The following is a 20,652-nucleotide window of genomic DNA, read 5'->3' on the forward strand; positions in this document are numbered from 1 at the left end:
TACCTGTTTTTATCATAGATTAGTAAAGATTACTCACTCCTAACAAGAAAATGTACCCAGTTTTGAGAATTGAAATAGTTGCGTAAAAAAGTTTTGCCACGTGTCCGTGCTAAAATGTCCCTAAAATATTTGAAATTATTATTATAAATTATTTAATTATCATGTAAATTACGCAGTATTAGTTATTTATTCGTAAATTTTCTCTAAAAATGTTCTTATTTGTCAAGAATTCAAAAAAAGAGCTTACTATAATAAGCCATTTGCGGCTTCATTCACTTTCAAGGCGGCGAAGTATCTTTACTAATCTATGGTTTTTATATTAACCTTGAATCTCTAGGAGAAGTCACATTACATATACATTCCTCGTGCGTAAAGAATTAAAAATGCAAAACAAAAATGGCGCGTAAAGATTATAAATTATTTTATGCATTAACATCAATTAAATTATTTGTTTAATGCGTGCCATAATTTTAATTTAAATTACTTCTACTTTATATTTCGTTTTAAAAACCTGGTATAATAAAAAATATTAAATAATTATTTTTGGCAGAAATTACATATAATGTTGATGGACGTATACAGTTTTATTCATTTGCCTACATCGACAGTACATTAAAAAGTGGAATATAATGGCGCCAAAAGTTAATAATGATGCAATCTTACATTTTTATTTAATTAAAATTAAACTAGTTACGAAATGAACAACAATTGTAGGAGTTTTATTTAAACATATTTTTGTATTGTTCCAGTGTCAACAGTAGATGTGGATGCAGTGTTAGGGCGTACCGCGTCACTCCCCTGTGACGTCACGCCCGACGCCAACGAGGACCGCGTGTACATGGTGCTTTGGTTTCGGAAGAGTGGAGGAAAACCAATCTACAGGTAGGTGTAGTCATTGCTTTTTAATTTATGTACAGACACATAAAATAGACAATAGAAATAAATGTTCTGTAAATGCTTATTAATACGTTTCTCTTTCGCCCAGTTGATTTAACCTAAAAATAAAAATATTGAAACACAGATTTTAAAGTTGTTTATGTACTTTAACACGCTTACAGAAAAGCTTGCAACAAAAATGACGTTGAATAAATAATAATAACATTACATGAAACATGTATTAAATTTATATTACCTTACCACACTCTTCAAAACGGAACGCAGCAGCGCCTAACACTGCTATTATTAGGCAGAAATAGGTGTGGCTGTGGTGTCGCCGGAGTCGAACCACAAAGGGTTCTACCACCTTCAAAAGATTGAGAAAAATAAATATTACAACTTACCCGATCCATTAGGTATCCATTAAAACATTGAAATCATTAAAAGCATTCGACATCTAGGAACTGATGCAGACTGAAGTATTTTCTTAAAATGTAATTAAAATGTTACCTTTTGTATAACTGTCAACTTTTTCCTCTAGATCCTTTTAGCTTGAGTTTCCCCGAATTTTTATTAAAATGGAAACTTTCTTCAATACGTTTTCAATTAATATTCTTAAGACGTCTAATGAACCGTTCTTGCTGCTTAAACGGATGAACGGAAGCCGGGTAGCGCCGATCCAATTAGCGTTTAACGAAACATACATTACATTAGTAAACATGATTACTTGTTTACATTATGTGTACAGTTTTACACACTTCGCTATGGAAAAAAAAGTGGCGTGTACTTAAACCAAAAATAAAGAATAGACGATATATTAGGGAACATTACATTAAGTACAACATAGTACGAGTAGTTTGTACCATATGAAAACGTATAATTAATTTATGGTGCATACACTTTCGGCAACATACTCGTAGTAAGTACAGTTTGTACTCATGAGAGTGACAGAGTCCCATATCAAGTATCATTAATCTTGTATAGGTAATTTTTTCTTGTGATGTCGAATCATATTTGTGTAATTACACCTTTTTACTTTCACCACACACGAGACAATCTTTTATTTTTCAAGCGCTCAATTACGTAATAACTCATTCAGGATTCTATTTTTGTGAACTACCCAAGTCGGCAGAAATCACTATGCTTCGTTTTTTTTAGTGTGAGCTGAGTGTGTATATGCCTTAGTCTCTAGTACTATGTAGTCATGAACAGTTAGTAAATCAATAACATAATAGATCAAAAGCTAAATCATTCAAGTTAAGTTAGATCTTATAGAACGTTACAATAAAGATTGATCAATACAAGTATGACAAGACTGACAGTAATCCATTTAGCTGCAGTTGGAAAAATGAGCGGAGAATACTGAAACGTTGTCTCTGTGAATACAGAGAAAGACGGTTTATTTCTTTCATTGGAAACAATTTCTATCAGTCCTCGCAGTCAAACGTAATAAGGATGGTTATTTTTAAAGTAAAGTGAATTGATGAATAAGGAAAATATTGTTGATAGCGTTGAATTTTCTATTTACCCGTTGTTTTATGACTACTTTTCAATTGTGAGAGATTTGTGCAATATTGTTTCTTTTCTTTTGTACGCGACGATTGTGATTGGTTGGAGTGGAACACTTTTCTAATTGAATCTAATTCCAATACATAGTACTGTAACTAAATGACATATATTATTATGCGATTGTGACTATATAAATAAACATGGGTACTGGGCATTTTAATTATTTTGAAAAACAAAATACCTACTGTATGCTTTGCGACCTCTTAAAACCAATGTGCAATGGTGATGATTTTACAGTACCGTTAATTTTAAGTAATGTGTAAGATAGTAATTAGTTTTTGTAGGGACTTTAGTTTCATACCGCTATTGTAAGGCATATAACGTCCAGTTTACGTAAGGAAAAACTCTCTTTTTACATTTTTATGAAACCGAAAAAGACAATCTTAAAAATGGCCTTGACTTTGTACAAGTTTATTTAATAAATTATCTTAAATCCCTTAAGAGGGAGCCTTACAAAATTGTTCAACTCAGTACTCTGTCGGAGAATTTAAATCACCTAGAGGTATCTGTTTACTGAGGCAACGATTACGACGAATCGCAATTATAAGTATCTCGATGGCAATAACGGGAGGGAACGAACGCTTTGCGGGGATAATGCCGTCATAAAAAGCGTACTTAAATTGTTAAATTTACCTGAGAACAGCAGGGTGTACAATCAAATCATCTCTCTCAAAGCTTCTTGCTGTATAAATTAGGACGGAGGTTGGAAAATTGAGAAAACGTAGCCTGCCCGGAAATTGAAAAACTTCACCGTTGCCTCCTTATTTTATTCTAGAATTTGACAGTTTTTTTTTTGCCCGGAAAATGAATTTAGGGGCGGACCATGTGGCAATTTACGCACTTTTATTAAAGTGGAATGGCATTCGTAATTGTGTTACTCGGGCCTGGACATTTGATGGGAAATGTTTGTCAATCAAGCCACGGTTAGAACAGCAAACAAAATTAGGAGGAAATTTTTGGTGTGCGGTTGAGTTGTGGACAATTTTTCCTCTGAATGAAAATATTTGGCGTTAGATGTTATATTTCTTAAAATGTTTTTAGCAATGTTGCTTTAGCAAGAAATTACGAAATACTCACTAAACCTAAAACGGGTATTGAATTAATATAGGAAGGGGAATGAAAAAGGACTGTAAGATAGATAAAAATATTGAACTTTGGATCTGGCATAACGGCAACTGTAATTCACTCTCAGTTATATTCACACTCGTCTTTTTCTTTTAATACTTAAGAAGTTCAACTTCTTAACATAAACATGTAAGAGAAGAACTTCTTTTAGCCAAATTTCAAAGTTGTAACCAATCAATTCTTCTTCCAGTTTCGATGTACGAGGCCGGTCATTCAACAAAGCGCTGCAGTGGTCAGACCCCGGTGCGTTTGGTCCTCGAGCGTACTTCGCTACTGTTGCGCGGCCAGCAGCCCTTACACTTAGCTCCGTGCAACTCGACGATGAGGGCGTTTACAGATGTAGGGTGGACTTCAAGAACTCGCCAACGCGGAACTTTCAAATACGCCTTATTGTTATAGGTAAGTCTTAATCATACTTTTAAATTGTCTGTAAAAGATCGGATGGCTATTTGTTGACTGTCTTCTTACCGATTTTTCACGACAAATGAAAGATTCACAAATACTAGACAAAGACGTTGTATAATTCTTTATAAAGAATGAATATTTTGATAATAATATTTTGAGTTAAAATCTTTATTGAAACAAATTAAAAATACTGTAAAAAGGGGGGGGGGGGAAGCCGATTCTAAGAGGAAAATATTACTTTAATACATTACGATTTTACATAACTTAAGTACTTAAAATTTTCACCAAAAATAAAACCCGTAAACTTATCTGCAGCAAAGTGATAAATGTTTATATAGCCGTAATATTTTCTAACTCAAGTCGTAAAGGACTCATAGCTTGTGTGCGGAGGGAAGCGATGAGATTTATAAACGATTATGGAAGAATATGTGTCAGAATGGCCTATAATGAATAAATGCGATATTTATTTGGTTTGCAAGTTGGAATTTCATATTGCGGTGACCATATAGCTTAATAGTGAAATATATACATTGAATCCTATTTAAACGATGTATGTTAGAGAATTAGAAAAAATGCGAAGTACTTCATTTCTACAGGAATCATCATTGTCATCAACCCATTACTGTCCCACTGCTGAGCACGGGTCTCCTCTCAGAATGCCATTGTCTACCGCGCTGGCCAAGTGCGAATTGGTAGACTTCACATACCTTGTAAGATTCTTCAGGTATGCGGAGAAAATCTCCTAACGATGTTTTTCTTCACCGTTAAAGAAAGTGATAATTTATTTCTAATACGCACATAACATGGAAAAATTAGAGGTGTTGTGCCCGGAGCTTTAACCCCTCGATTGAGACGCCGAGTTTAAACTACTGAGCTATCTACATGAATTGATAAGGAATCTATTAATAACAAGAGTACAGAAATTTCTAGATGAACCCCTTTGAATTTAGTGATGTCTTATCTATACCTATATAGTCATATTAACTGTACCTATACATAATCAAGTTATGAAATGTAAACAACGTCATTATGTCAAAAGTCTGGATTTATACGGACAATTTTATAACAAGTAAAAATACATAAACGTAAAAATTTTATTCGGGAGCAGTGACGGGAAATCAATTTAGTTATTAAAGTGGAATCGCGAGGATCGTGGTGGCGGATAATGACATCTCGCGGGCAGTTTTAATTACCTGTCGTCTGATCCTCTTGGACGGCGATAAACGAATGTCCGACGACGATAGCATAATCTTTAGAGAAGTCAAATTGAAAAGGAAATTACACTTGATCAGATAAAAAATATTGCTTTAGATCTTCTCAGAAACTGTTTGACGTTGATAAAATCTGATTAGAACAAAATGTAAGATGTTATATATATGATCACAATTATGGTTGTAGTAAAAAATGTCATAACCTGTAACGTTAGTTCAGAAAATTAACGTACATTAGATTTCAATTCTGAAATATCAATAATCCAGCACTATCCTAAATCACTTATGGACAGTTGGCAAAGATAAATTAACCACCTGACGAAGGTAAGCGAAAAGCTAATCAATTCTTAATCAGCTCGGCTGAACTAGTACCTATTTACGAGAACGTGTTAAGCCTTCACTTTCGCAAGATGGCGGACGTTAAGTGAATTACCGGTGCAAAGTAACCTGACAACTGACGACTAACATAGTCGGATTTTAACTTTATCTAGTCAAATTTAATGACGGTAAGCTAGCAAATATTTCACGAAAATGCTGAACCCTGTCTTACTAAAGCAGGCTTAGGTGCGCTGAATTAAGAACACGTCAAGTCGAATAATGCATCACAAGAAACTTCCTTACTTCTCAGCTCATAAGGGAACGTACATTCAACAAATGTTATGAACTCTAATTTGCATTCCGTAAGAAATATTTCAAAACGATAAGCACATGAATACCGCTTGTAAAATGCCGAGCAAACTACGGTGAGCTTTTCAAAGAAATTACCCCATTCACGGCGACGAAAGACGCGAGCAAAGGAGATGAGAGAAGTAAATTTCTTTTGCGGAGAACAAAGCATTTAAAAAGTCTACATTTCATGTATGCAACGCTATTGAAATCCATTAGGCGGGTTCGGCGATGTGGCAATTTGCAAATAATATTTTGGATCAAACGGGCTAACTGTACGAATTTCCAATTAATATCTTAAATAACGTTAGGCATCATTAAACAAGCCTAATTAAATTCAAATCAAAGTAGGTATAAGGGTTCATAAATATTGAAATGAAATGAATTTAAAGCGCACAAAATATGATTTTGAATGAATAACAGTTAATAAGGAAAATATTGCCGTAATAACAGCCATTGAAATCAGATTAATGATGAGCATAAAATTAATCCCTTTGATCTTCTGTTAAAAAATAAGAAAATAAATAAAATTAATAATTACATTTAGTTATGCAAAGACGAAGTAAGTAAGTATATAGTAGTTACCAAAATTGTTTATTAGTTATATATAACAAAACGTCATACATATTTATTAACACGATGTTTAAAAATCCGTCAAACTTTATACTTACTAGATGAGACTAATATACAGCAAAACATACCTATATGTATTGTATTGGATAATTTGTCTGAGTTATCTGAGGTATTTATCTAAATAAGGATTAAGGTATTCAATTTATGTAACAGTAATATTGTTTGAATACCCAAGAATGCGTAATGAGTTATGGTTTTCTAATCTCACGCTATGAATTATAAGTTATTTAACGAATTTTATGAATTTCTCATAATCTTAACGCAAATTTGATCTTCCCTTTCGATGAACATGGTGATTATGCTCAAAATATTTTGTCTTTCTTCGTTATATGACTTAAATAGTACAAATGTATTTGTACTATTTAAGTCATAAATAAACACAAGTACATTTGTACTTGTGTTTATTTAAACACGTAACAATATTTACAAAAGATGTTTATTTCAATGTTCAAGCTCAGAAAGTTAAGAAACCTTAGGAACTAGTTGTGACCTTTAATCCTTTGGGGGATTTCTTGGTTGTATAATACCTTCGTAAAAATCGGGTAAATATAGATATTTTTATAAGAGTTTTCATAATTGTAATTAAGTTCAGGACATTGAACGACTTCTTAACATCGAATGGATTGATGGAATGAAAGCATTTCTTATATTTCTGAAGGTGGTAGAACCCTTTGTGGTTCGACTCCGGCGGCACCGCCGAACACCTATTTCTGCCTAATAACAGCAGTGTTAGGCGCAGCTGTGTTCCGTTTTGAAGGGTGTGGTAAAGGAGACATACTTTTCCGAGGCATTCCAGCTTAGTCCTCAGGGGTAGCGGCACATCTGTAGCCGACCTCAGGTAAGAATATGTAATCCTGTCTGGGGTCGATTACAGATGGATCAGGTGGACTGCATGCTCGTCTGCTACTCCTATATTAAAAAAAAATAACAGCAATTTGTAGGAGGAGCAACACGGATGTTAAATCGTCGAAAGATATTATTTTACAATTTTATATATTGTAATGATTATATAAACTTAACTTTGTTATTTGTTACAGTGCCTCCTCACCAAATGCTGCTGTACGATAAATCAGGGGCAGATGTATCAGGTGTGGTAGGCCCTTTAGAAGAAGGGTCTGCTTTGGTCCTAGTTTGTGAAGTACGTGGTGGTGAGTGAGAATCTAATACAATTACTTAAACGTAAAAACAATTAACATAATTATATTTGAGTACTTCAATATCATACATATTTATAAGGAGGAATTAGCAGGTTTTGATGCGCCAACCAACATCCCCTTTGTTTTTTTATAAATTACAAGTCGTTTCTATCGTAATGTTTAGAGTGGTCAAGATCAGAATGGGTAACCGCCAGTTGCAAAATTTCATGAATGGCTGTACCATTGGGGGCAATTGATTTTTAAACCAGGATGTGGTGAAAAATGTGGTTTCATCAATTAATTTGGATTCGTTAATAAATCAAGTTGTTCGAACAATACAGTAGTCTACAGTAGTTATAGTTTCTTGTCAATTACCCGGTAATACCGTTCCCGCTGAGGTCTCTAGCGACTGTCAATTGTTTGCGAATTATTATCTCAGAGTCACACAGAGATAAAGTGAAAAAAAGGTAGAGCAAGGTTCACAAAGCCTGGGAAAAGCTAACACAAAGAGAAAATTATGTAGTATTTCTTATATCTGCTTTAGCTACTCATTCTAATCTTGTCTTATTTATTAAGAATATATCTTTGATTTTAAAATGTTTAGTAATTTATATGCAAATATTAAAACATTTTAATCACATTCTCTGAAATTTACTTGTTCTCCATTTATATTTAGTAGGCATTATATAATTGACGTGTTTTAGAATCGCTCATTACTGATCAAATTTAGGACCACTTACTAGGGCCATAAACTTTTTAAATAAATCTTCGATGGAATTTTATCACTTTTGAATTTACTACTTTCAATGCAGAATTATTTAGAAACGCCATCTCCATTGCTATTAATGTACCAAATACCACGATTGTACAATATTATAAGCGAGACATATTTATATGACTACAAGTATATTAAATCCTTTTTATGTTACGGATTATAAGTATTACATTTTTATTCCAATATACAAAATAGGCTTTCCGCCCACATATTACCAAGTATTTTTCGTCGTAATGAAGTTTGCCACACAAAATACCGTCAGACGTCTTAATTTAAGTTATTGCTTACATAATAACGTAAACGTTTACGTTCACAGAGCTAAAATCGTAAATCATTTACAGTAATAACAAGTCCGAATAGGTTTGGTGAAATAACGGGTCAAAGGCACGTAATAAACACGTGGAAAGTGTGAGTCAAATGTATGTTAAATTTCGCCCATTTTGCAAACATTATGTAGATCATACGGGGGTAGTGTGGCCATATCCGGGCCTCGCCGTTGCGTTTGTTGATTGGTCCTGATGAGAATTTATTTTGAACGTAACTTGGCCTTTTAATTACTAGGAAGGTTACAAAATCTTATTGTAATTTATTGTACTCGTACTATCGTTGTTAATCCATACTGCTGGACACGGGTCTCCTCTCGGAGTGAGAAGGATTAAGCCATAGTCCACTGTGCTGGACATTCGGATTCACAGACTTCACACACCTTTGATAAATTGAATGTTTTTTTAAGCTCTATCAGTTACGAAGTTTTCCTTTACCGCTAAAACAAGTGATAATTAATTTCTAACACGCACATCGCTTTGAAAAAGTGCAGTTGAGCGACATGCGTGCGTGCGTGGGATTCGAACTACGGACCACTCGACTAGGAGGCCAAATTTTACCTACTAGGGTCACTGCGATCGCACACTATAAAGAAGTTCAAAGCAGGGGTCGTCAACCCGCGGCCCGTGGGTATTCCTAGTCGAATACAGTTGTATGTAACAGGTCACGTTATAAATAAAATTTGGGTCAGATCAGAGGTCCGTTATTCATTGTTGCCATAGGTTGACTACATTTATCCGTACGAAGTCCTTAAGGGTTCACACCACAACTTTTTGGCTTTACATTGTAGTAATAATAGCAATGTAAACGTTTACCTAATGTATTTTGGTTTGAAGGACACGGTGAAACATACATATCAATATATGATGTTCTAACTGAATGCTAAGGAGAAACAATACATCAGTGAGACATTAAGTGAAAATCCCGTACAATTTTTTATCAGCTAAAGATTTTTAATGGACGGCTGTGACCAAACGACACAATACCTCAGACGTTCATTAATACGTAAAATAAAAAAATCTTATGATTTCAAAAATAATCAGACGGTGCAGCTGTTAGTAATAAAAATAGCTTATATACCACTGCTTCAGATTGTGCAAAGATTCGCGCAATTTATAGGAATGTCCCAGAAGTGCCTAAAACGTGGTCACACTGTTCGTTAGGTATACAAATAGGTCATGGTTCTTTGAGAAGTCGAAGAGAAGTCGTGTGTTTGACAACGCGTTTGGATACTAACGATCGTTGACTACCGTTGATAAAACACGGATAACGACCCGTTTAGCTATGCGGCCATGCGCAGGTTCCGGGTTCGATTCTTGTCGTGTTTAGAATCAACATGAGAAGTTATTATTATTTCGATTTGGGTATATTTCTGGTTTTAAAACATTAAGGATAGTAATTAAGTATCAAATCATAAATCTCATTTATTAATCATTCCAACTTAGCCTTAAAATGCAGCAATGCTTTTGAAATCTCAAGTCCTTTCAAATAAATTGGATGGCAGTTTCCACTTAAAGCTTGTTACGGTGGGTATGTGAGTATCGACACCTTTATCACTTAGGGGTATGAAAAATAGATAGTAGCCGATTCTCATACCTACTGAATATGCATATAAAATACGGTGAAAATCGGTAAAGCCGTTTCGGAGGAGTACGGTAACTAACATTGTGACTCGAGAATTTTATATAACTTATATACATTCTTGACAATGTTTTCAAAACACGGAAAGTCTGTGAAATCGTATATAGTAAGTATTGTTTCTAGTATAACCGCTTTACATACTACTTATCGTAATGGTATTTTCTTGTCACGCTGATTATTAATGCGTGTGTGTGGATATGGTCTGTGATTAGGTTTATAGATACTTTTTTCCCATACGGGCCTCATGCAAGGCAAACTGCAGCCTGTATTCAGTGTCACTGTCTCACTGCAGTCTCTCTGCATAAAACTGCACTGAGTTAATACACGCGTACGGGCCGGACACGCGTGCGGGATTGATTCGCATGACAGGAAAAAGGCCCTTATGCCAACAATGTATGACAACGCTAAAAACGACAAATTAATAAATCTCATTACACTTATGGCAGTAACAACCCTAAATCAGTTTAGATATTTGGGTTAATGTCAATAAAGTTCGATGCATTTGAGTCGTGCAACATTAACTTCTAACTGTTTCATTGCATTCATGATGGATTTTAGGCGCTACCGATTCTCATTGTCCCGATGAGTTGTGTTCAGTGAGCTCATTTACACGACTGGCGATTGGTTCGTATTTATGTCGGAGTCAATATTGAAAGGTACTATGGCAATATTTGCATACGTCACATTAAATGGACAATGACTCACAATACGCTACTGCTGGATGTGTTGACTATTGTATACCTTTTTGAATTGAATTTTGGTATGTATTTATTGATTAATCTTATGGTAGAGGGGGTGAGGTGAGCGTCATTACTTTCCTCGTTTAGTAAGAGAAGCAATAGAGATCAAGAAACATCCTAGGAACTTCAACAGAGAAGATGGTTTTAAGTTAGCCCAAACGTGGAATCCAGTGGTTAGTTTATGCAAGTCACAAATAGTGCAAAGTACGGTGTGTAAGGATATTGTTAATGTTGTGTGTCGTGATAAGAAACCTGAAAAAGAAAAACGAACTAGACGTAGGGTAGATAGATTAATCTACTACTAGTACTTGTCAACGGTTTCTCCCCTCCACCTCTGTTTCGCCGTGACCACGGTCCATGCAACTGGGTCCAAATATCGGCAATAAAAAACGCATATCGTGAGTACCGTTACATAATAAAATCTTGTCATGTAATAGTCCAGGTTCTTTTCCGAGACGATAGATAACTACTCATATTAAGCGCATGCTTTAAAGAATTCTTGAAGCAAACATATTTTTGAGATGTATCAATGAAAAACAGTGAAAGCACGCAACCGGAATCAATAAGAAACTCGAAGTGCTTCCAGACAGCGGAATGCGCTCGGTGGCGCGCGAGAGTCGATAGCTAACTGAAATTACGAGCGCTTCTCTTCAATTTTTCTATTGCTTGACTTCTTCCGTAGAAACATTGGAGAGATATTCCATTCCAATGAGTTCATTGAAAAGTCCGCAGTACGGCTGGCGGGGCGCCAGTGGCGCTGTACACGGATTATTTATCTTTGCCTGTGCACCCAACAATTGTGATGATGCGGAGGTCCGGTCCGAATTATCTCCCGTTAAGCCGGTGTTAATACGAAAAATTTGGGCGATTTACAATTGGAGCTCTGACCTTTCGATTTGTCATGTGGAATGGTAGGATTAAAATGAAAATCATATTATTGGTCATTTTTGTGTAAAGTTTTTTCAAACAGTTGAAACTTTTAACTATATTGTGGGTTCGGACTTAAACGAACCTTTGAGAAACAAACAATAAAATCTGTCTGACTTTGTATTTTAGAAAAACCGAGATCAATATCAATATAGCTTAAATACATTTATGAAAATTGCTTTAATTAGATTTTCTCTAATTACTCTGATCGGCAAATAAATGAATGACATATCTTATAACGCTGGATCTAATAATTCGCAGAATAATTTTCGACGAAAAGACGACGAATCTTTAAGTCCAAATCAATTAATGCTAACAAAATTATCAAAATAATAATTTTAGTACTTAATTGATATTTTCATCGAAGCAGTGAAACTAATTTCGCAATCAGCGCAGAATTAGCAATTCTCTGGAGCTTAAAACATTAGCAAATTAATCATGAGATTGATTCGCTAATAAATTGTAATTAGGGCAATAATGTCATTGCTTCATGAGTCTGAATAGTATTGCTTACTGGTACGTTAATGTTAACTATCTACAAATGAATAACATTATCAATTGACCAAAAACAATAATTTGTAAGGTTTCAGTGTTTTTTTTTTATAATAGAAGAGTAGCAGATGAGCATGCAGTCCACCTGATGGTAAGTGGTTACTGCCGCCCTTTTTCATCTGTGATCTTCCCTAGATAAGATTAGATTCCTAACATGCGCCGCTATCCCTAAGGACTAAGCTGAATGCCCCGGAAAAGTATGTCTCCCTTCACCAGTTTCAGTACTGTGGTATAACTGTGGTTTTAAAACATAGTTTTAACAGATGAGCTTGATTTCATGTAGGTACCTACAGGTGGTAGGATCCATATACCAAGGAAGTAGGAAATAGTCAGTAACCAAATGAAAATAATAATAAGTCCAAAATACATAAAAATCTTTGAGGAGTTCACATTATATTGTCTAAAGAGTCTTCGTTTCTCAGGTGGGCTACCTACAACAGTGGTAAGCCGGCTAATGAGTCTTTATGCCCCAGGTCGTCCTACACCAGTAGTTAGCTGGCTCGTGAACGGTACACCAGCACCGCAGTACCTGGGCGTGAAGACCGACACCCACGTCGTGGTGAACCGACTGGAGATGCAACACCTGAAGAGGGAGGATCTGAACACCACGTTCAAGTGCCGAGCGACCAATACACATTTGGTACCACCGCAAGAGAAGGCTGTACGCCTGGAACTGAATTGTGAGTTTTTGAATTTTCTTATTGTATCTTAAGATAAATAATATTAATAAGAGATTTGTTTTTAGTAATTATTATTAATTATTTATTTATTTTATAATTCTTACACCTAACATTATATCTAACCATGCATAATTGATGCACTGGTTCCCCGTTGACCTCTTTCACTTTCAATTTTGTGCATCAACTTACTTTGCCTTACATTTAAAATATTTTTTATATGACAATAAAATCAATTACATCTGGTTACGTGCTTCGACTTGAAGGACAACAACTTCAATAAATCTACATATCTGGAAGTTCTTTATAATGTTCTCAAAATTCTGATATCTACCTAACCGTATTTGGTCAGCGTGGTGAACTATGACCATAATCCATCTTATTTTAACGGTTTAACCAACACAGTAAACTAAAGTGAGGACAATAAAAACAAATACTTAATAACAAAGAATAAGACTTATGTTAACTTCTTAGTATTTGTCTTTTCAACCTTACAAATCTTATTTAAATAGTTTAGAGTTGAGCAACTTCTGAATATTAATTCATTGAGCGTCAGATGGTGTCGTATTTCTTACTTCGGCGGTGTTAAATAATGAGTTAAACTCTTCTGTCAATTTTAAACTCTTCCAATTTAAGTTGGATCTCGTGATAACATTAAATTTGATGAAACTATTAAAATGTGTTCCATGCCGATAAACCGAGGAAGCAAACAGGCAATCCGACAAAAAGTATAAGTATTAAAATGTGTTCCATGCCGATAAACCGAGGAAGCAAATAAACAATCCGACAAAAAGTATAACTATTAAAATGTGTTCCATGCCGATAAACCGAGGAAGCAAATAGGCAATCCGACAAAAAGTATAAGTAAGTGTTATGCTGGATATTGTGATCTTAATAAATTGGATCATCATCAACTCATTACTGTCTGACTCCTGGGCACGGGTATCCTCTCATAACGAGAAGGATTAGGCCATATTCCACCGCGCCGGCCAAGTGCGTATTGGTAGACTTCACATACCTTTGAGATTTTTTCAAATGTTTATAGTTACTAAGCCTCCTCATAGTTTTGACGATTCAAGCTTAAGTATAATCCCATAACAATAGATAAGGGTACAGTTTCAGCTCATAATAGAACAAGATGTAGCGCTAAGAGGATACTAAGGAATTACTTAAGTGATATCGATCGTCACCACTGTCGGGATCTTGTAATCGTCTTAGACCAGGCGTCGGCAACCTTTTAGTCGGAAGAGTCAAAAATTACAATTTACAAAGTTTCAAAGATTTTAAAGAGCCACAAAATTATTTTTCGTCAACTTACGCCATGTACTTGCGTAAATAAAGTTTTTTACCGAAAATATCTAATTATTTTATTCATAAGAATCATTTTATAAAAACTAATCATTACTTAAAAACTAATCATTTTATTCCTAAGAATTCCTATTCATTTAACAATTACTTAGAACACTAACTTGTATTTCAATAACAAACATATTAAAAGATCAACAAAGCCATGGCTTTCCATGGTTGTTAACAATGTATATTCGATCGTTCTTTTTTATAAATTAAATCATATTTGATTAAGGAACTAAAGAGCCGCAGTTTAACATCGAAGGAGTCACATGTGGCTCGCGAGCGGCAGGTTGCCGACTCCTGTCTTAGACAGAATGATTGCTCGCGTATTACTAAAGTTTTTCTAAGAGGATTCCAGGGAAGAACGAGTTGACCTTTGACTTTTTCTGCGTTCCAGTTTACGTTTGAAACGTTTTTTTATTAAGAACCTTTTCTTTCTTTCTTTAAATCTTATTAATAATATTCTACGAGTATTAAAAATGTGTTTTAACATCTTCAATGGAAATCTGTAAACATTAATGCTGTTTTGCATTTTAACTTTGTGGCTAAAAAAGATTAACTTTAGATTTTGCGTGGAAAACGTGGATATTCATGGAATTATACGAATAGTTTGGTGATCCTGTGATTTAAAGCTGCGAGCCCGATTTGGTTCATTTTGAAATTCAAATCGTAATTCAATACGGCGGCAGCGTCATCGCTACAATTATTTCTGTCTTATAAAAGTATAAACCCGCTATGTAATTTAAAGGGTGTGTGTAGACCATAGATTAGTAAAGATTACTCACTCCTAACAAGAAAATCTAACCAGTTTTGACAATTGAAATTGTCACTGTCATCTATTTTCGTGTTTAAAAAATATTAAAAAAATGTAGTTTTTAGATCATTTACGAATAAAACGATATTTCTCCGCACTTTTTCTCGATTTAGTGTTTTTGCACCACTTAACTGCGCATGTCGACATTGTTCCGCGTAAATTACACCATGGCAGCCATTAAATGGCAGACAGAATTAGAAAATCTAGCTTAGGCAGTATTTAAGGTTGACCTCAAGTGACATACTGTTTTAGGGTGATTGATTGTAGCAAGTAACTTTAGAAAATAAGTTAAGATTAAAAAGTGAAAGTAAAAAGCGTAAAGTAACAAGAAATTAGACATTACTTTAAGGTAACAAAAGGCAGAAGCGCAATATACGAAACGGTTGAGTAAATGGCACGTGAAAAAAGTCTCCCGGGCGACGTAATTTTCTTTTCTGTTACACTTCAACTATACGTCGTCACTACAATGGCGCTTAACGAGTAAATTGTCTTCGATAAGTGTATTTCTAAATAAACTGTATATTGAAACTCTAACAATATATATGTAACTTATTTAATAATGTAACTTACGTAGTTGTAGAAAGTCATCTTTTCTAACGGGGACAATTAAACCAGATGTCTGTTTTTTTGTGTACTTACGAGTTACGTATTTTAGTATTTATATTTGTATACTTGAAAGTAATTTCATTTAATATATAGGGTTTTTTTCTTGCTACCTGAATAAGGAAGGTATTCGACTGTTTCATAAATGAAATTTATATTTATAAATAAAGTTTAACTTTCGTGATTAATTTCTCAAAGGTGTCAAAAATGTAAATTTTATGGAATCACTAAGCTACCTAAAACAGAAAGACTTCCCTGTTATTTTGAAATGATCTGCTTAGTATTTTCCTGCACTTATTATAATTTACAAATGTTATTTTGCTAGTCTGTGGTCTCGCTACATCAGTGCGTCGAGAATATCGTACTAATTTTATTACGTACCCAAAATTATATTTTGTAAAAAGCTCTCGTTTTAGTAAAATCGTTTCACTAAATATAATCTACGTTTTAAAAACTATACTCTACTTTATTAGACTGTAAATTGTCTTAGCCATATCTAAATTCTGCTGTATACTAACTAGTGTTTACGGGCACAAAGTGTGTGGGAAACATTCAGTCATCGCATTGCGTGAGATATAAAAGTCAACTTTGTATAAAAAATCTACACCAAACCAAATACCAAAGAGATAGAAATCAATTACTTACCAATGCTTCACTAAAATCCACAAAATTAAAAGCTTTACGGTAGAATGAAGTCCAAAACAACCGAATTACAATACCACATTTTTAGCCCCATAAACGTTCCTTGCGACACAATTTACGAAGCGCTATCTTTTTATTTTTCTCTCAAACTTACGTCAGCGACACAAATGTCGTCAGTGTGTGGTACGTCTTTCGTGAAAGCTCCGAATTTCGCTTTGTGAAGCAAATGTAGGTACACAAGGTTTCCTGTAATCTTATTTTTTTGCGGAGCTGGTCTGTGGAAAAATGGGGTACTATAAAATTCACTCGCTGTAATGAGATTGTTTCGGTATTGGGAATCGCGATGGATGAATTCGATCCTATAGAGACTTTTTAGAGGTAGTATTTTTTTATGGTCGCGCACGTGGTTATTTTTGGAATTTGCAACATAATATATAATTTTTAAATGAAGTTATGTTATTATTATCACTAATATAAGAAAATCAAGCAATTATCTTGGTACTTACAGTTTATTTAATAACTTGAATTAAAAAATTTAGTGATGAAATTTAAACAATAGAGTTATATTAGTTTTAAGTGTTATTTTGTTTTAGTTTGTAGGGTATGGGAAGTCTTCTGAGGTCTACACCTCAAAGGTAGAAACGTATTTGTGCGAGATTAGGTATCCTACAACTCTATGATAATATGTGGTAGATGTCTATTGGTGGCATTGATCACTCACCATTTAATGAACTGTATCCAATATCCTACTTTTACATTTACTTATAAGAACTCACTTAACTTTAAAAGCAGAACTCACTTAACTTTTAATACAAACTAACTTTTTAATTTGTCGAGTAATTATTAAATTTCTTACGCAATCCACTTAAAGGATGACTTCTCGTGCACTACTTTCGCAAGTAAACGTGTTCTATCTGGGGTTGATCGAGCTCCTTGTCCTTAAGGACCTTAGTGGTAGCTTGAATGGCTCTCATAAGAACTTAGTCATTAGCTTTCCAAACAATTGAGGTCTCATATGCATAAGCACTATACTTTGACACTGGTGACCCCTATTGAAGTGTATCGTAGGTGTGTAGAAGATGTTTATGTAACCTAAATATTTCTTTTTAGCATAATTTAGCTAAGAAGTGTATTCATGGAATTTATAGCTAAGTTGTAAGATAATGTTTGTCGTGACCATAGCGTAGTGAAAAAATAGAAAAGTGAAGTCTATGGTCGTGGCGGTATCGTTTCTATCGTTTAATCTATCACAAGTTACTTTTTTTATAATTTCTATATATTTTATCAAGTATTTTTCACTTTATTGACTCATAGTATAAAAGATATGAATACTTTAAATTAGCTATGTGTTATCGGTCGATTGGGTATGGGACTGAAGATGTACAATTTGTTATTAATCTTAGATATCTACTAGCGTTTTATAAATAAGATCTTTACAATACGTATTTTACTTTGTCCAGTAATCCCTCTGTCCGTGGCCTTACTGAACCGGCCCCAGCAACTGATCGCGGGGGCAGCAACCACGTTACGATGTGCGGCTGAAGGGAGCAGACCACCGGCGCAAATCACATGGTACAAAGATAACAGGAGTTTTGAAAAAGATAAGGTATGCCTAGTTGAAAATTAAAAACAAAATAAACCGGACTGCTTATTAAAAAAAAATATGCTCCACTTGGCGAAGGCACTGCCGTGCCTCCAGATTGTTTAATAGTAAACAGCTTCAAAGTTTCCAATGCAAACCATGCATTTTAATAATCAACGTCATATTAGTCAATAAATCTTGGTATGGTTGGAATAAGTTTTGTATTCTATAAAGTTATTGTAATACTTTGAAAAGCGTAGAATTGCTACGACATTACCTTTTTATATTCATTGTACTATGTATATTAACATGAATCAAAATATTCGTATCAAATATTTGCAGGTGGTTAATACAATATGTCCAGTACGAACATTTTTAATGGTCGTCATTATTTTAAATTCCACCTATGTTTAACTTCAGTAACATTTTTTTTACTTTGTAGCGGCAAAGTAATTTATATAAGAAACATTAAAAGGAATTCCTAGTACTGTTTACTGACCCTTCATTACTACACTTACGTACATACCTTTCAACTTAAACACAAGAGATACTTCAATTCTCAGCTAACCCTACAGATCCTTTTACTTAAAGGCGACATCAAATAAAAGGAATACTTACATTCGTTCCAACAAATCACAACTTTTTATCAGTTTTTACTGTTATAGAGCGGGTTCTTTTATTTTAGTTTCTTTAATTGTATCCCTTCAATGTTACTGCAAACATTCTGTCCCTAATACAACTTTTATCTTTTCTGTTCTAATTATTATCCGTTGTTTTATGGAAAAAGTTTTGTTGTAAATTTAACTATTTATATTGCACGGCATTCGATGTTATTTTATGTTCTTTAACTGGTATTATTTATTTAATTAATATGAAAAGTAAACCCTTGGTAACAATGAATGATAACCTCCATTTTGATTTTATAATTTCCTACAAACTTCTGAACTATTGAATTATTTAAGAATTGGAAAACTTAGTTTTGTCATTCTGAGAATCTAAAAGTTTGATTGTGCTCAATTTATTTTGATTCTAGTTAATTTCAATCTCTCAAATCAATTATTTCAAGTTGTATAAGAAAAGATATTGTAACTGACATCTATACTAATATTATAAAGGGGAAAACTTTGTTTGTTTGTTTGATTGTAATGAATAGGCTCAAAAACTACTGTATTCAAAAGCTACATTGTCCACGAGTATATTTTAAATGAAATATATTTGATAAATAGATTTTGAGCGGTACAAAGTTTGCAGGGTCAGCTAGTTTTAAAATAAAGAAACTTGACCAAATTTCAATGCATTTGATCTTTTAAATAAAAATACGTTTTTTTTTTAAATCTCCTTATTTGTCCCTAGATAAGCGACCACGCAAACGAAACTTGGTCTTTGAGCACTCTAGTCTTCAGCCCAGCGCCAACTGACAACGGAGTTATAATTAAATGCGTGGCAGCCAACCCCACTTTACCGGGAAAAGTTATCGACGACAGCATACAGCTGAATGTTGTTTGTAAGTATTAAGAAGCAAAATCTAGTTTTTAAGACCGGAAAGCAAATCTTAAAGTTAAATCAAAAACACGTGAAAAAATAATACAATAAATATATTTAGAAAAAAACAAAAAAATAAAAAGTGAGCATGCAGCCAACCTGATAGAAATCCATCATGCGGTTGGCCATTGATGCGTTGCTATTCCCAAAACAATAAATGAGAATGTTTTACATAAAAATATCTCCTTTATAAGCTTTTAATGATTTTAATGAAACTTTGTTCACTTCAATTGGTTGGGGTTAACTGGTATAAATTCAGTTTCATACAAACGAATTGACAAGGCGAGTTTAATAAAAGCTTGTAAGAAAAGTCAAGAGTAAATTAAATAACAGACATCTTCATCTCAAAAGTCGTAAGTAAATTGGGTTTAACTGAACCATATTTCTAGAAACAAGTACTCTGACAATGATCGACAGAACACCAACATACAGTATCATCACCTATTACGGAAGGGTGAAATTTCATTTTACGTTTAAGCTCTTTGAGAATTCGCGTTAATAACAAAGTTTAATAAGACCCGTATTATATTTACGTGGCTCCAACATTTGCTCGTGTGTGTAGCAATTTGTTAACAATTTTGTTTAACGCGATAACATAATTTTGAACACGACGTTAGTAAGAATATTAGTTACAAGTGAGTCATGTATAATTTATATGTGTGGTTTTAATAAATTTGATAAATTTGAACTTTCTACGTAACTAGATTTTAAAAGTGCTTTAAAATTAGGACTGGTAGTTATATTAAATCATTTAAAGGATTAAAAAGGAAAATAAACTTCATTTTCGCTATATTATTGTTGTTTGGCATGATTAATGGATTATGTATTCTCATTATTATATTAATTGGTCTCATTTTGTACG

The 20,652-nt window shown here is 33.9% G+C and overlaps 1 protein-coding gene across 1 annotated transcript in view; it reads left to right on the plus strand.

Moving 5' to 3' along the window:
- The window catches only part of LOC140742834 (neural cell adhesion molecule 1), a 211,453-nt gene that overhangs the window by 165,887 nt on the left and 24,914 nt on the right, over positions 1–20,652 (plus strand). Inside the window, exons 3-8 of the mRNA XM_073073871.1 lie at positions 750–882; positions 3,761–3,969; positions 7,523–7,633; positions 13,054–13,260; positions 18,127–18,272; positions 19,602–19,752. Of these exons, the coding sequence (XP_072929972.1) occupies positions 750–882; positions 3,761–3,969; positions 7,523–7,633; positions 13,054–13,260; positions 18,127–18,272; positions 19,602–19,752 (957 nt within the window). The remainder of the gene's footprint in view (positions 1–749; positions 883–3,760; positions 3,970–7,522; positions 7,634–13,053; positions 13,261–18,126; positions 18,273–19,601; positions 19,753–20,652) is intronic.

The sequence above is a fragment of the Epargyreus clarus genome, unplaced genomic scaffold, assembly GCF_041222505.1.
Source record: "Epargyreus clarus isolate Ecla_fem2 unplaced genomic scaffold, WU_Ecla_fem_2.2 ptg000006l, whole genome shotgun sequence".
Taxonomy (NCBI): domain Eukaryota; kingdom Metazoa; phylum Arthropoda; class Insecta; order Lepidoptera; family Hesperiidae; genus Epargyreus; species Epargyreus clarus.